The sequence below is a fragment of the Podarcis liolepis genome, assembly GCF_965112155.1.
Source record: "Podarcis liolepis genome assembly, chromosome: 8".
Taxonomy (NCBI): domain Eukaryota; kingdom Metazoa; phylum Chordata; class Lepidosauria; order Squamata; family Lacertidae; genus Podarcis; species Podarcis liolepis.
Window position 1 is genome coordinate 1,787,695 of NC_139560.1, and position 15,778 is coordinate 1,803,472.

The following is a 15,778-nucleotide window of genomic DNA, read 5'->3' on the forward strand; positions in this document are numbered from 1 at the left end:
CCTTAATTTTCCGCATTCTGAATCTTCGTTCTTCTCCGTGCAGGAAGGCTGTGCTCTCAACCACCTGGCTCTCTCTGGGAATCACCTCAACGATGACGCTGTTGCAGAGCTGGCTAGGTGGGTGGAGGGAATGTGGGTCCTGTGCTTTTTCTGAACCTTTTGGCAGGGGGTGGGTGTCTTCCACAGCGGGGAGGGTCAACCTTGGCCATATCTCTAGGCATTCTTGACAGTGGCAAAGGGCTCCTCACCTCCATTTTTGGTACTCTGAGCAAAACATTTCCCAGGTATGCTTTGATTAATTGAGGAAGCTCTCGTTTCTGACGGGAAAAGCTGTTTGACACTTTGGAAGATGGTGGTTTTTAAATGGCTTGGATGGCCGGCCATCAAGAGATTCCTTAGCTGCGATTCTCTGGCCCCTGGAGGTTCCAGAGTTTGGCTTCCTACTCCTCTCCCACTTTTTCTCATAGATAAGTGGTTCCTGCCTTGCAGGGGGTTGGACTGGATGAGCTTTGGGGGTCCCTTCCAACTCTACAATTCTGTAATTTTCAGCGTAGGTGAGCCGAATGCAACCAGATCCATCCATTCCTGATTCTGACATTGGTTCTCTTTCTCCAGCCACCTCCCTACCTGCCTGCCTTTAGTCTCGCTGGATTTGTCAGCAAATCCTGAAATCGGCATTGTTGGTCTTCGGACGCTGCTACTTGCCCTCGAGGAAAGGAATCGGGGCCTCCAGTTCCTCAGCTTGGCTGGTGAGTGCTGGATACGTTTTTTACCGGCCGCCCCCCGACTGCCCCTCCCCTCCAGAACTGCTGAAGAGCAGTGGATTCTGCGTGGCCCAGCTGGATTAGCCTTGGTCTGTTGTTTTGCCCGCAATCCTGTGGTTTTCTCATGCACCCCTCTTGACGTCAGTCCAATAAACCAAAAGCAAAATTTATTTTGTCTAAAGGGAATTAGCATGCAGAAAACTAGGATGTGATCAGGGAAAAAGCAGGAGGATCTTTGTTTTGATGAAGGGCAGGCTAAGTAATCTGAGCTTCACCTCGGTGCATCCTAAAGCTAAAACTTCAGGAACCTGAGCCATAGTTGTGGGATGTGGCTGGACTGTTGTAGCCTGAGAGCCCAGTTTTCAAAGTAATAATACATATATTCTTTATACCCCACCCATCTGGCTGGGCTTCCCCAGCCACTTTGGGCGGCTCCCAACGGAATATTAAAAACACGTTAAAACATCAAACAATAAAAACTTCCCTAAACAGGCCTGCCTTCAGATGTCTTCTAAAAGTCAGAGAGTTGTTTATTCCCTTGACATCTGATGGGAGGGCGTTTCACAGGGCAGGAGCCACCACCGAGAAGGCCCTCTGCCTTCTCTAGGGGGGAAACCGCCAAAAGGCCCTCGGAGCTGGACCTCATTGTCTGGGCTGAACGATGGGGCTGGGGATGCTCTTTCGGGTATACTGGGCGGGGCCGTTTAGGGCTTTCAAGGTCAGCACCAACGCTTTGAATTGTGCTTGGAAAGTTAACTGGGAGCCCATGTAGGTCTTTCAGGACTGGTGTTATGTGGTCTCGGCGGCGGCTCCCAGTCCCCAGTCTAGCTCCTTCAGTTCTTCCTTCCTTCCCTAGGCTGCTCCGTGAGAGGACCGCTAGACAGCGTGACATGGACAAAGCTCTCCTTGAACGTCTCTCAGCTGCAGCTCTGCACTCGCCACCTGAGCAGGAGTGACCAGCGGAACGTGGCGGAGCTGTGGCGTGGCCCACCGGGCACCTCCCTCCACTCAGTCACACGGCATCACAAACTCTTCTGCCACTGCCTGTAGGACGCGATGCTTCTCCTCCATGTGCTGTGGGCCTCACCCATGAAGCCGCCTCTGGAACGCTTCGCAGGCTCCAGCAGACTGGGATTGCGCTGCTCAATGCGGCCGTGGACTTAAGGCAGCTCCTGGGCTCCTGTAAGCTGGCATGGTCCAGATGAAAGCAAGGGGTGTCTGTCCTCTCTCTCAAGGGATGTCAAGAAGGGAGATAGCTTGGTGTTGCGCTGCTTAGGGTGGGACTAGACACCTGCCCGGCACAGGTGCGTCCAGAGCTCCAATAGGACCAACTCAATACTGCCATTATGAATTATATTCTGAGTTTGGTATGGTGGCTGAGAAACAGGAATATTGGTATGTAAAAAGCGGCTGCCTTTGTCCTGCTCCAAGGGTCTTCTGCTCTCTCACCGCTTGCGCTGCCCAGCAGTTCTGTGATGTGATTTCCAATATTTATTGAATGCCTCGCAACACAAAGATGCTGTGTCGTCCCTCGTCTTGCCTGTCCGGTGTCTTTGTTGCTGGTCTCGAATGGGCAGGTAGTGGTGCCACAGGGGTGGGGAAGCTGCGCAGGCCTTCTGTGTTTTGAGCTTCGGGCTACGGAAAGAAGTCATAAGCTGCTGCTTTCTGAAAGCTCATTTGGGATACGGGACCAGGGAAATAAGTCCCAATTTTTAGAACCGTATTGGAGTCACCTCTGGGTGGGAAAAAAGAGCCACCTGAATCAAAGAAATAAGGCCACCATTTGTCACTGTAGAAAGATTTTTTATTTGCTTCAGACCGGTAGAGTCTGCCTCTCTGAGGCAAAAGCAACACTCAAATAAATACAAGCACCACACAGACTTTACCTGCCCCACCACTGACCCCCTTCAGGTGGCAAAGAGAGTTAGCTGTCGGTTGTTTGCCGCCTTCCGTGGTGCGTTATTAGACTCCCTCCCCACCCCACCCCCTTAGAGAAGTGGACACAAATACTATACAATGCAATGAATGAGAAAACAGGAGAGCCATGGAACTTAAACATTAACAAGAGGGAGTTTCTTTTTCCCACCCCAAAGGAGGGGAAACGAGTCCTCGCATTCAGAGGGACAATGGGAGGAATGTACATTCTCATCCCCGGCACAATGGCTCTATAACCGCATGATGTGGCCGCTGTCGACGGGGCCCAAAGCCCCTCCTCCTCACGAGTGCAGGAAGCGGTTGAAGGCATTGTAGGCGGACTCCAAGTCAAAGAGCATCTGCCGCACTTGAGAGTCATCCAGTTCGTCCGAAGCCGACATGCCGCTCAGGGTTTGCAGCCTGGAGGGAGAGCAAGAAGCATCAAGCACTGGAGCAGAATGAGCAAGAGGGAGAGAAGGGGCGTCTTGTCTCTTCCCCTCTCATCCTGCCTTCCTCCTCGTGACTCCACAATATACCGGGGGGAGGAAAGAGAAGCCTCTCCTGGGAAATGCCTCTGACGGGCCGTAGGAGAGGCAGATGGCTCTGGCCTCTTCCCTGTTCCAAGCAGAAAAGTGAGCGCAGGCTGGGGGGAAGTTTGGAAGCCGCATGGAAAGACCTCGGGCGTTTCCGCCAATCCACCTGGGATGGAAAAGCTATAGCTTTGAGGCGCAGCCTTTGCTGCAGTCTCCCCACCAGACAGGTGGGACGTGGGTGGCGCTGTGGGTTAAACCATAGAGCCTAGGGCGTGCCAATCAGAAGGTCGGCGGTTCGAATCCCCGCGACGGGGTGAGCTCCCGTTGCTTGGTCCCTGCTCCTGCTAACCTAGCAGTTCGAAAGCACATCAAAGTGCAAGTAGATAAATAGGTTCCGCTCTGGCGGGAAGGTAAACGGCGTTTCCGTGTGCTGCTCTGGTTCTCCAGAAGCGGCTTTGTCATGCTGGCCACATGACCCGGAAGCTGGATGCCGAGGGAGCGAGATGAGTGCCGCAACCCCAGAGTCGGTACAACTGGACCTAATGCTCAGGGGTCCCTTTACCTTTTTTTACACCCCCCCCCCGACAACCATTTCATTTTAGAATAATTGAAAAGGGTAAGAGGAGAGAAACAGAGTTCCTAATTCTATGGGGAAAATGCTCACCACTGGTTCACTTTCTGCCGCCCCTCAAAGTCCGGGGGCAAGTGGCTCATGCGGTTCATGGTCTCCATCAATTCCCGGAGGTCAGGCTGGATCTGAGGAGGAGGAGAAGGAGAGGGAAGGTCACTGGGCAGCCCTCCTTGGTCAACCTCCCACCATCCCTTCCAAGCCACAAAGCACTCAAAGAAGTGTCTTGGCAGGCAGGTGCAGCTGCTGATCTCTGGACACCAAGCAATTTTCACTAAGCGTATAGTGAAATTGTGAAAAACGTGCTTCAAATCATGGAATTGGGATGGCAGAAGGGGCCCCAAGAGTCTTCTGGAGTCATCTAGTGCAGCCCACGACAATGCAAGAATCTAAATTAAAGAATTGCTGACAGAGGGCCATCCAATGAAGGAGAGGATATAGACAGAGCCCTGTGGCTGGATCAGGCCAAAGACCTCTCTAACCCAGCATTCCTTAGGGACAGGAATGCTTCTGATCCTGCAACTGCCTACTAATATTATTATCATTACAATTTCTTCCCCTCCCTTCACCCCCAGGTGCCTTCTGTGCCAACTTTCAAATGCCTGAAAACTGTTCTATTCTGCGAGGTCAATGCAGCCAATTAAGAGTTCATCCTTCCACCATGGTTTATCGATGCTTAAAAAACAAAACTACTTCATTATTATCATTATATATTTATATGTTGGCAACCGCCTCTGGGTATATTTTTATTATTTAGCGGTATATCAATATTTTTATAAACAAAAATAAATAAGCAAGGTCCTAAGGGTGGGTGAAAGCAAAATTACAGAAGTACGTTGGGTCCTAAAAACACTCATCTCAAGTGTCAAAAGGCAGGGTGATGATGGTAGAAGACACTGATAGCTTTATCTCCCTGTGAACATGTAGGGAGTATGTATTTCGTAAGATTTAGACACTGCTTTTGGGGACACCGTCATTGCGATTACACCTAGAGACAGGATCCTATCAACTGCTTGCCCATTTCACAACGAAATCTGTGCCAGTATCTAACACCCCACAACAAATGCACAAGTCAATAATAATAATAATAACAACAACAACGAATAAAATTTTATTTATATCCCATCCTCCCCAGCCAAAGCCGGGCTCAGAGCGGCTAACAACAATAAAAGTGACACCGTTCACATAAAATCACAATCAATTAATTGAAATGCATTCTAAAATCAATTCAAAATCTAATTAATGGCAACCATTGGGCTAGAGTTCTATAAGGATTACAGAAGGAGAGAGGGGGTCAGACTGTGCCTTGGCCAAAGGCCTGGAGGAACAGCTCCGTCTTGCAGGCCCTGCGGAAAGATGTCAAGTCCCGCAGGGCCCTGGTCTCTTGGGACAGAGCGTTCCACCAGATCGGGGCCACGGCCGAAAAAGCCCTGGCTCTGGTTGAGGCCAGCCTAACCTCCCTGTGGCCCGGGACCTCCGAGATGTTAAGGTGCTCATAGCATCACCCTGACCAACCTTGGCCTGGGGAGGGCAGCGCCTTTGGGTGGAAGCACCCCTCTCATTTCACTCACCTCATCCATTGCCCGGATCTCCAAGCGCAGCTTGTCCATCACTGTGATAAAGAGCTGGAAGGAAGGAAAAGACCTTCAGTTTGGGCCCAAGGAGCATCCGGCAGAAGGACCCCCAAGAGATGCCCTTCTGCTCCAGGTCGTCCCTCCCCCTGCCCACCTACCGACACGATGTCCGCAATGCAGCGGTTGAGGTTGCCCTTGTCGTCCTTGATGGTAATCGGCCGGTCTTCCTTGATCCTCTCCATGGCCAGCGGGCAATCGAGCTACGTGAGAAAGAGGAAACGGGGACGCTCAAAGGAGCGAAACACAGATCAGCCACAACTTTCCCACAGGGATCCCCTCAGGCTCCCCCAGCCATGGTCTCGATCCCCTCGAGGACCGCAAGGCGGGTCAGGAGCTGGAAAAAGCCGCTTCATTGATTGTTGTTAGCCGCCCTGAGCCCGGCTTCGGCTGGGGAGGGCGGGATATAAATAAAATTTATTATTATTATTATTATTCATCTGCACTCTGGGGTGAAGGAGCAGAGGTTTGGCACCCAGGGATGAGAATCTGGCTGCACAGCTGGGACCAGAGGACACCACTCCCCGCTCACCGCCGCCCATACAGACGTCCCCCTTCAGCACCAACTGCTTACCCGAAATTTACGGCAAAAGTCATCGATGGAGTTGATTTCCGGGCCTTGCACCTGCTTGAAGGCTGCCTTGTACTGGACTAGGAGGCGGGAGCAAGCTGCAGTGTACCTGGAAGGACAGGGGACCACATGGAATCGGCTGCCCACACCTCTGCCCCCTTTTTCTCCACAGCTGCCCATGACGGATGCTGCCCTGCTCCACTCCTGAATTAAGCAATGCTGCCCTAGATCTCTCCTCTTTTACAGATCTCTTGAGGGAGCTGCGTTGCAGGGGCTTGAATCAGGTGGCCCTCTGTGTCCCTGCCACCCCGGCAATTCTATGAACCCAGAGTGGCACTGCCTCAGATCCCTCCAGGTGCCTGTCAACTCACTCGTTGGGGGTGACACAGTCCTTGATGTAGGCTTTTTCCAGAGCCTGCATGGTCTTCACCACAGCAAACAGCTCAGCCATGTTGTCGTACCTGAAGCAAAGTTAAACGAGTCAATTGGGAAGGCCCAGCTGCACCCTGACCCGTTTCCCTCTGAGAAAAGAGACTCTGACAGAGGCCAGGAGCCTTGGGGGGGGGGCATAGGGGCATGCGGACCTCTCACATGCCTTTCAGACAAGGGCTCTTGCATTTGTGGGGAAATGACACGGCACTCAAAATATCAAATTCCACAGTTGCTAGGGGAGCAAAGGGTTAAGACACATGGCGCTCCCTGTAAAGTCCTAGAGGGCACTCTGTGTGAGGTCACATCCTCTGCTTGCCCAGGCGGAAAGGGTAACAATAGGAAAACAATCCTTGTCACTTCCTCCCACCGGAGGAAAACTCTCTCATTGTGCAGCCATAGGCAAAGGGTGCAGGATCTGTGCTCCCCCAAAGCACAAGCCCCATCTTTGACCTAAACAATGTACTGTATTTTTTGCTCTATAAGACTCACTTTTTCCCTCCTAAAAAGTAAGGGGGAATGTGTGTGCGTCTTATGGAGCGAATGCAGGCTGCGCAGCTATCCCAGAAGCCAGAACAGCAAGAGGGATTGCTGCTTTTGCTGCGCAGCGATCCCTCTTGCTGTTCTGGCTTCTGAGATTCAGAATATTTTTTTCTTGTTTTCCTCCTCCCAAAACTAGGTGTGTTTTATGGAGCAAAAAATATGGTATTTTGCAATTCTGAAGTACAGTCAAACCTTGGTTCCCAAACACCTCCATTTTGGAACGTTTGGCTTTTGGACGTCAAAATGTTCCAGTTTTCGAACGTTCCTCAGAACCCGAACATCTGACGCTGCTTCTGATCTGCAAACAGCCTAGCTGCCAGCCAGTCAGAAGCTGCACCTCGGAGTTCGAACATTTCAGAAGTCAAACGTCCTTCCAGAAAGGATTATGTTCGACTTCCGAGGTTCCACTGTATATTTTGCCCTCCTTATTTCACTGCTATTTTCTACCTGAATCGAGTCTGCAACTTTATGTCAGGAAACAGTATTTATATACTCTTATACCACAGACTTCTGGGTTGTTATTTTATTCAGAGGACTAAACAAGGCAGGATGCCCAAGGAATCCTGGGTAATTAGAGAAAGCTCCACAGCCTTGTCCAAAGTTTCAGTGCTAATGCAGCATAGAATGGCATATTTTAACTCTGCTAAACTAGACACCCAGCTTCCTCAAGTGAGTAAGAGGAAGGATGATTAATAGTTGATGCATTCCACCCTACTTTCCAAATCCATCCCAACAGCAATTAATGCAGAATTTGATATCTTATGAACTGCTTTCCTAAAGAAGACTCAGCCCCTCAGACCACTCCCACGACTGCGGAATCTCCAAAAGTCGCTCCCCCTTCCTGTCAATCAAGCCCCTTCCCAGGCAGAGAGAGTTAATAATAATAAATAATAATAAATATTTATACCCCGCCCTTCCTGGTTCAAAAACTGGGCACAGGGTGGCTTACAACAATGTAAAACACTTAATTGTAAAAACAGCATAAAATACAGTATAAAAACATGAATAACAATAAAATTCAGAAATCAATTTAGGGGAAATAAGCATTAGATAATCCCGAGGGCTGATGGGACGCGGGTGGTGCTGTGGGTTAAACCACAGAGCCTAGGACTTGTTGATCAGAAGGTCAGCAGTTCGAATCCCCACAACGGGGTGAGCTCCCGTTGCTCGGTCCCAGCTCCTGCCAACCTAGCAGCTCAAAAGCACGTCAAAGTGCAAGTAGATCAATAGGTACTGCTCAGGCAGGAAGGTAAACGCCATTTCCGTGCGCTGCTCTGGTTCGCCAGAAGCAGCTTAGTCATGCTGGCCACATGACCCGGAAGCTGTACGCCGGCTCCCTCAGCCAATAAAGCGAGATGAGCGCTGCAACCCCAGAGTCGGCCACGACTGGACCTAATGGTCAGGGGTCCCTTTACCTAATCCCCAGGGCTAGCTGGCTGAATTGGTCCTACTTGGGCCAGCAAGGAGGCCAGGGGAGAATTAGCTGTGGGGACTCAGAGCAGGTAATCAGAGCGGGAGTCGAACAGAGGTGTGGCCTGAGCCATCACTGAGCATGTCCTTTGTAACGACACACACTAGAGCTGGGTATAATTGGGGCAAATACTCACTTCTCTCGCTCCCGGGCGTTCTTGTATAACTTCACTTCCTGCAAGGGAAAGGAGAGTGACATTGGATCCACCAAATCTTTGCACCACACGAAAGGAGAGTTGGGGCATCGGGGACTTTCAAGTCTGGGCTATGGGAGGCCCCCAAATGCCCTTGTAAGGAGCAGCGAGGGGAGTTCCCCAGGGGAGTCCTGCCCAAATCGGGAGCGCTTTGGCTGGCAGTCCTGCAATCTGGGGGAGTGCCTGAAATTCCCCGCAATATTGCAACTCCCCCTCCCCAACCCACTCCCCGTGCCTCATTTGAAAGGAGTTTCTGGCCACTAAGCCACGAGAGAAGCAGCATCACTTGCCTCGTATAGTTCCGGCTTATTCGCTGGGGCTGAAAAACAAAAAGGCGGAAATACATGAGACCAACTTGCTCCCAAACTGCTGCCATGAACATGAGAAATGTTCTCCAGGAAACCCACAAGCAGGATTTCAGCACAAGAGCCTCTACCCTCCTGCGGTTTCCAGCAACTGCCTCTGACTTTGCAGGCAGAGTATAACCATTGTGGTTAACAGCCACGGATTGCCCTCTCCTCCTTGCCTTATGCCAGAACATAAAAGAATTTGGAAGAGGAGCCCAAGATCAGTGGGGGTTTGGAGATACCATGCCTAGCACACAGGTTAGATACACAGAATCCTTGCCATTTATTTTTAGGCTTCTCTTCAAGATCTTATGCCAACACACCTATTCAGCGGTTTATAAATTCTTTCAGGTTGCGCTAGTGTCATACCTCAGGTTACAGATGCTTCAGGTTGCGTTTTTCGGGTTACGCACCCACCGAAACCCAGAAGTACCGGAACAGGTATTCTGCGCATGCGCAGAAGCGCCAAATCGCAACCTGTGCATGCGCAGATGCGGTGCTGCGGGTTGTGAATGTGCCTCCCGCACGGATCATGGTCGCAATCCGAGCGTCCACTGTATCTCGTATTGGTGGTACAATAGTAACTCGGGTTACATACGCTTCAGGCTACAGACTCCGCTAACCCAGAAATAGTGCTTCAGGTTAAGAACTTTGCTTCAGGATGAGAACAGAAATCGTGCTCCGGCGGCGTGGCAGCAGCGGGAGTCCCCATTAGCTAAAGTGGTGTTTCAGGTTAAGAACAGTTTCAGGTTAAGAATGGACCTCCGGAATGAATTAAGTACGTAACCAGAAGTACCACTGTATTTAACGTTTTATTACACTGACATATTTTACTTAACACTGCCTTGATATTTTATGTGAAGGGGCAATTGATACGTATTTTTATAAAGAAATATATAAAAACGCTTCCAAAAAAACCCCATGCATACCATAGGCTAAGAACTCAAGGTCTAAGAAACCCCTGTACTTGCTCTGGCCACCCCAGAATTAGCTCAAAAGCAGCACTGGACTCACCTCCCATCCCAGGGGCTGCCGGGATTCCATGAAACATTCTTCCTCCAAGGGTCTGCAGCTGAGATCCAAAGTACCAACACGCAAGGTACCTGTGATAAGAGCAGGTAAGAAGTCACAGCTAAACCTCCCTCCGCATTTGTTCATTTGCTGATTTTGTATTCCAAGTACTTAATATACAGAATTTCCAAGCAGTTTACATAAAATGTTTTTTTAAAAAAATAAGGGAAAGAATAAGAACCATGAAAATTAATCCTAGGACAGAGAACTCCCTTAAAATGCTGAAATATGAAAGTCCTTGCCAAGCACCTGAAGCTGACGAGGGAGGGAAGCCTGTCTAATCTTGGTCGGGAGGCTGCTCCCATAATACTGAATGCCCTACTTCTGAAATTTACACATTACACCTTAGATGGCAACCCTGCAAGCTCTTCTTGGCTAAATAGCCCTGAAACAACTTCTTCTTTGGCGATCACTCATAGCCTTTCCGCAATCAGTTCTGTCACCTTTTTAAAAGAAATCAATAATTTTGGCATCCCTGCTAAGATCTCTTCTCTCTCCCAGATTTTTTCAATGAGCTTGTGCAGTTGTTGTGTAAGTTCTATTCCATCCACTCTGAAGACTTTGGCAGGTATCCCATCAGGTCCATATGCTTTGTTGTTTTTTATTTGGGTTAATAGCTGTACACAACTCTCCCAGATTTGGAGATACTGCAAGCTCATGTCTAACTTGGTTTTGCAAAATTTGTGAGAGGACCTCAGCAGCTACAGGAAAGTTGCGGTTAAGGAGATGTTGGTAATGTTCTTTCCAGCGCACAAACAAACAAAAGGGGGAGTGTTTTTCAACAATAAATGGAGACTTTCCCCAGTGCCGGATATATGTATAAGCTTAACAAGCTATAACTTAGGGCACCACTTTCTTGGGGGCCCCAAAAAAACTTAGAGGAAAAAACCAAACTGGATGTACATTTCCAAAATATAAGATAAAAAAACAAATAAAATAAAACCTACATACAGCAACAGTGTTTTGTGTTGTGCAGGCTCCTGTGATGTAAGTAATGGGCCCCGCCAGCTAGCCTGCTCCCTAAAATATCACTGGTTTGCTCATTTCTATATCAATTACTTTGATAAAATACATATTTTGTTATGTGCAAATGGCTTTAGATACCTATCAGGTCCATAAATGACCATATAGCATCTATTCAACACAAAAAACAGCGACAATTTGTTGTTGGCAAAGGACAGCTGGACATAGAAAGGACCCCATTACCTTCAGGAGCTAAGGGCCTCATCCAACCTATATCTGGCCCTACCTTTCCCCCAAACTGGGGATAAGTGTGGTCTAGAGAGGTCCCTGCCCCGAGGAGCTTCCTCTGGGGAAAGAGGGAGCAGCGGAGGAAGTTTACTGTTTAGGGAAGCTTTTAATATTTGATGAATTATTTTAATATTTTGCTGGAAGCAGCCGCCCGCACACAGTGGCTGGGGAAACCCAACCAGATGGGCGGGGTATAAATATATTATTATTATACCTTATATATTATTATATATAATATATATGACTGGGGAGGGTGGGGTATAAATAAAAGTTGTTATTATTATTATTATTATTACTATTATTATTATTATTAATTGAGGTGATTCAGACCAGGCCAGCTCTGCCCCGCCCCCAGCAGCAACAACAACCCTGTGAGGGAGGCAGGCAGGCAGGAGGGAAGAGAGAGGAGAAGGGATGGGGGGGCACATCCTGGCTGGCCCATTGACTGACGGACGACGGACCCACGGAGATCCAAGGGGCGTCCTGGCGGTGGAGGAAGCTGCCCCAGCTGGGGGGGGGGGGTCCACAGATGTCAAGGCAATAAACAACTATTTTACTTTTAAAAGACAACTGTTTAGGGAAGTTTTTAATGTCTGATGCTGTATTGTTTTTAATATTCATTTGGAAGCCGCACACAGTGGCTGGGGAAACCCAACCAGATGGGTGGGGTATAAATATATTATTATTATTATTAATTTTATATATTATTATATCTATGGGCTACTTTTAAAAGAAGGCTGCATTTTAAATGGCATTTTAACCTGTATTTTAAATTGGGGTCGTCCCCCGCATTATGTTTTTACTGTAATTTTACTGGTGTTAGCCGCCCTGAGCTGGGCTGAGAGCCGCCCTGAGCTCTGGCTGGGGAGGGCGGGGTATAAATTATTATTATTATTATTAATATTATTATTATTATTATTATTATTAGAGGTGATTCAGACCAGGCCAGCTCTGCCCCCCAGCAGCAACAACAACCACCCTGTGAGGGAGGCAGGCAGGCAGGAGGGAAGAGAGAGGAGAAGGGATTGGGGGGGCATCCTGGCTGCCCCATTGACTGACGGACGACGGACCCACGGAGAGCCAAGGGGCGTCCTGGCGGTGGAGGAAGCTGCCCCAACTGAGGGGGGGGTCCACGGGCCCCACTCCCCCCCCCCTCAGGTCTGAGAGAACTATGGCGTCCCCCTCCCCAAATAAGAGAGAGGCGAGCGGGGGCCGCATCCCCACAAGGGTCCCCCGAGGACCAGGCCCCCCCAGAGCCCCCTCCCTCAAACCTCGCCCCCCCCCCAGTCCAGGGCTGCCCCCCCCCCCAGAAGCTCAAGGCCTTACCCGGCTCCGGCTGCTTTGTTTCCTTCCCCACTTCCGGGAAAATGGCGCCCCGCCTCCGATCGATAGCTCGGCGCGCTCCCTTCCCCCCCTGCGGGGCTCGGCAATCGCTTAGTCAGGCCTGGTGTCCTCAGGGCGAGTTTCGGGCTATAGATCTACGGCGAGTAGAACTCTCGCACGCACGTGGAGTTCCGGGTTCGCTGCGGGCGAGGCTCGTCTCTAGAATTGATATGATACCCAGCTCTACCTCTCTTTCAAATCAGAACCAGTGAAGGTCCTGTGTGAGTGTCTGGAGGCGGTTGGAGGATGGATGGCGGCTAACAGATTGAGGTTGAATCCTGACAAGACAGAAGTACTGTTTTGGGGGGAGAGGAGGTGGGCGGGTGTGGAGGATTCCCTGGTCCTGAATGGGGTAACTGTGCCCCTGAAGGAGTCATTCTGGACTCACAGCTGTCCATGGAGGCACAGGTCAAATCTGTGTCCAGGGCAACTGTCTACCAGCTCCACCTGGTACACAGGATGAGACCCTATCTGCCTGCAGAGTGTCTGGCCAGAGTGGCGCATGCTCTGGTTATCTCCCGCTTGGACTACTGCAATGCGCTCTACGTGGGGCTACCTTTGAAGGTGACCTGGAAACTACAACTAATCCAGAATGCGGCAGCTAGACTGGTGACTGGGAGCGGCCGCCAAGACCACATAACACCGGTCCTAAGAGATCTGCATTGGATCCCAGTACGTTTCCAAGCACAATTCAAAGTGTTGGTGCTGATCTTGAAAGCCCTAAACGGCCTCAGCCCAGTAGACCTGAAGGAGCGTCTCCACCCCCATCGTTCTGCCCGGACACTGGGGTCAAGCGCCGAGGGTCTTCTGGCGGTTGCCTCCCTGCGAGAAGCCAAGTTACAGGGAACCAGGCAAAGGGCCTTCTCGGTGGTGGCGCCCGCCCTGTGGAACTCCCTCCCACTAGATGTCAAAGAGAACAACAACTACCAGACTTTTAGAAGACATCAGAAGGCAGCCCTGTTTAGGGAAGCTTTTAATGTTTGATGCATTAGAGTATTTTAATATTTTTTTTTGGAAGCCGCCCAGAGTGGCTGGGGAAGCCCAGCCAGATGGGCAGGGTATAAATAATAAATTATTATAGTATTATTATTATTAGGGATGGCGGGGAAGGAAGCTGACCGGGTCGCCAACCCCCATTCCATGCCAAGGGCAGCTTTTGGGGGTACGGTTCTGAACGCCTCGCTCAAAAGGGATGTTGCAATGCAGAGGGGGAAGAGATTCAAGGGGGGAGAAAGGGTCGCCCCAATGACCGAGGGGGCGGGTTGCCATGCGTCCGGGTTTTCCCGGGCATACAGGACCCTGTATCCCGGGTGGAAATCTGTTAAATGTGATCGAGTATTCCAAAAGGCCTGGAGTAAAGTTATACATTTGAAAGATTATTGCAAGCAATCGACAACACTAGCAGGGTTGTCTGAAGACTTGTAATGAGAAACTTTCTACCAGTTTTATTTAAATTTTGAGTCATTTTGTAATGAGTGTAATTAGAACTGGAAAACGTACAAAATGCAATGATATAAAGGGTAATTTTGAAAGCCATGAGGTGGGAGGGAAGGAAGTCGATAGGCTCTAAAGAGCCAAAGCGGTAAAGTGGATAATGATGATGTGATCGATTTTCCATTTGTTATAAGAAAAATACCGCTTCCTTTCCCCTATGGGGTATTCCAGAGCCCATATAGAGTCCTTAAGCGGGTTCCCTATTGGTAGGAGAAAATAACAGAGGCCAGCCGGAGAATATTGAGAAGCAAAGCAGCTTGTAAGCCTGATCTTTATTGAACTGTTGCAACAGGGTGCTCCCCTCACACACAGGAGGGAAGAGGAACCCAGAACATTGGTGTGCAAGCTCTTTTACAGACTTTTGAAATTGCCAACCCTGTAGCTCAAGACCATCCCCCAAAACATCATACATAAATCACTAAAGGAGGCGGTCTACAGCAGAAATCCTATCTGCCAGGATACCTGATAATGGTCACTGATTGCTTTACCTGGGAAGCCTGGCCATTCCTTTTGAGATGCTAAATATTTACTTCCAGAATCCAGGTCGCAGGCTCACCCTATTCATACACAATACACCCTTAAGACAGGATTGGTGAGCAAAGAGACCATGGGGAGTTTTTCCTTCCTCACAGCAGAGAATTTTTGAGGTGCTGGAAGAGTCAAAATGGCTTCAGGATTGTTCTCTTCTACTATTTCAGGCGTGGTTTATCTACTTATGTTCATAAATCTACAAGGCAAATACATACATACATATGATTTTTATATATGAGACCTTAGAATTCCTGTAACACATTCAAATAGCTCAAAAACGGCATTAGTTTGCCCAAAAAACACATCAACTTTGGGCAAAAAAAAGCAGTTCAGTAACTTTTGGCCTCTGTTCCGGGGGATGGAATGACTGCATCATAAAGGAAGGCTGCAGCATTTGGCACTGAATGACAGAAGTTCTTAAAACTATGCCTGATATGTAGAAAGTGACTAGAAAAAGTTCCCCTCTCAGCACAACTCACGGACACTGACAAGGCTGAATGTTGGAAGATTCAAGACGGATACAAGGAAGAAGTGTGCATGCACATGAAAGCTCATACCAATAACAAACTTAGTTGGTCTCTATAAGGTGCTACTGGAAGGAATTTTGTTTGTTTGTTTCGGATAAAAGGAAGTCCTTCATACAGGGCAGAATTAAACTCTGGAATTCCCTCCCACAAGATTGGGCAAATTCATGGAGGAGGAGAGGGCTATTATTATGTTCCCTGCCCCTCAGCTACAGTCCTTCCAAGGTTTCCAGAATTGTTTTTTTGCCTCGTATGCTTTTGAGGCAGTTGTTTCACCTTATTGCCTCCACGTAAGACAGGGACACGGGTGGCGCTGTGGGTTAAACCACAGAGCCTAGGGCTTGCCGATCAGAAGGTCGGCGGTTCGAATCCCCGCAACGGGGTGAGCTCCCGTTGCTCGGTCCCAGCTCCTGCCAACCTAGCAGTTCAAAAGCACGTCAAAGTGCAAGTAGATAAATAGGTACCACTCCGGTGGGATGAGCGCCGCAACCCCAGAGTCA

General features: G+C 49.4%; 2 protein-coding genes across 3 annotated transcripts in view; one reads left to right on the forward strand and one right to left on the reverse strand.

Moving 5' to 3' along the window:
• Positions 1-2,279, forward strand: part of TONSL (tonsoku like, DNA repair protein) — a 40,106-nt gene extending 37,827 nt beyond the window's left edge. The window contains exons 24-26 of the mRNA XM_083516513.1: positions 44-117; positions 616-749; positions 1,621-2,279. Of these exons, the coding sequence (XP_083372639.1) occupies positions 44-117; positions 616-749; positions 1,621-1,814 (402 nt within the window). The 3' untranslated portion in view covers positions 1,815-2,279. The remainder of the gene's footprint in view (positions 1-43; positions 118-615; positions 750-1,620) is intronic.
• Positions 2,280-2,546: 267 nt separating this feature from the next.
• VPS28 (VPS28 subunit of ESCRT-I) lies at positions 2,547-12,784 on the reverse strand. 2 transcript variants are annotated; one of them, XM_083517051.1, is made up of 10 exons: positions 12,673-12,784; positions 10,039-10,127; positions 8,964-8,996; positions 8,621-8,654; positions 6,413-6,502; positions 6,045-6,150; positions 5,572-5,673; positions 5,411-5,464; positions 3,876-3,967; positions 2,547-3,098 (listed from the first exon to the last, which is right to left on the reverse strand). In XM_083517051.1, exons 2-10 carry the CDS (start codon positions 10,073-10,075, stop codon positions 2,981-2,983), a joined length of 666 nt encoding a protein of 221 aa, XP_083373177.1. In that variant the 5' UTR covers positions 10,076-10,127; positions 12,673-12,784; the 3' UTR covers positions 2,547-2,980. The 2 variants fall into 2 exon arrangements, with proteins under 2 accessions (XP_083373177.1, XP_083373178.1); XM_083517052.1 differs by having other exon boundaries at positions 8,621-8,658; positions 8,968-8,996; positions 12,673-12,740.
• Between the last annotated feature and the right edge of the window lie 2,994 nt (positions 12,785-15,778).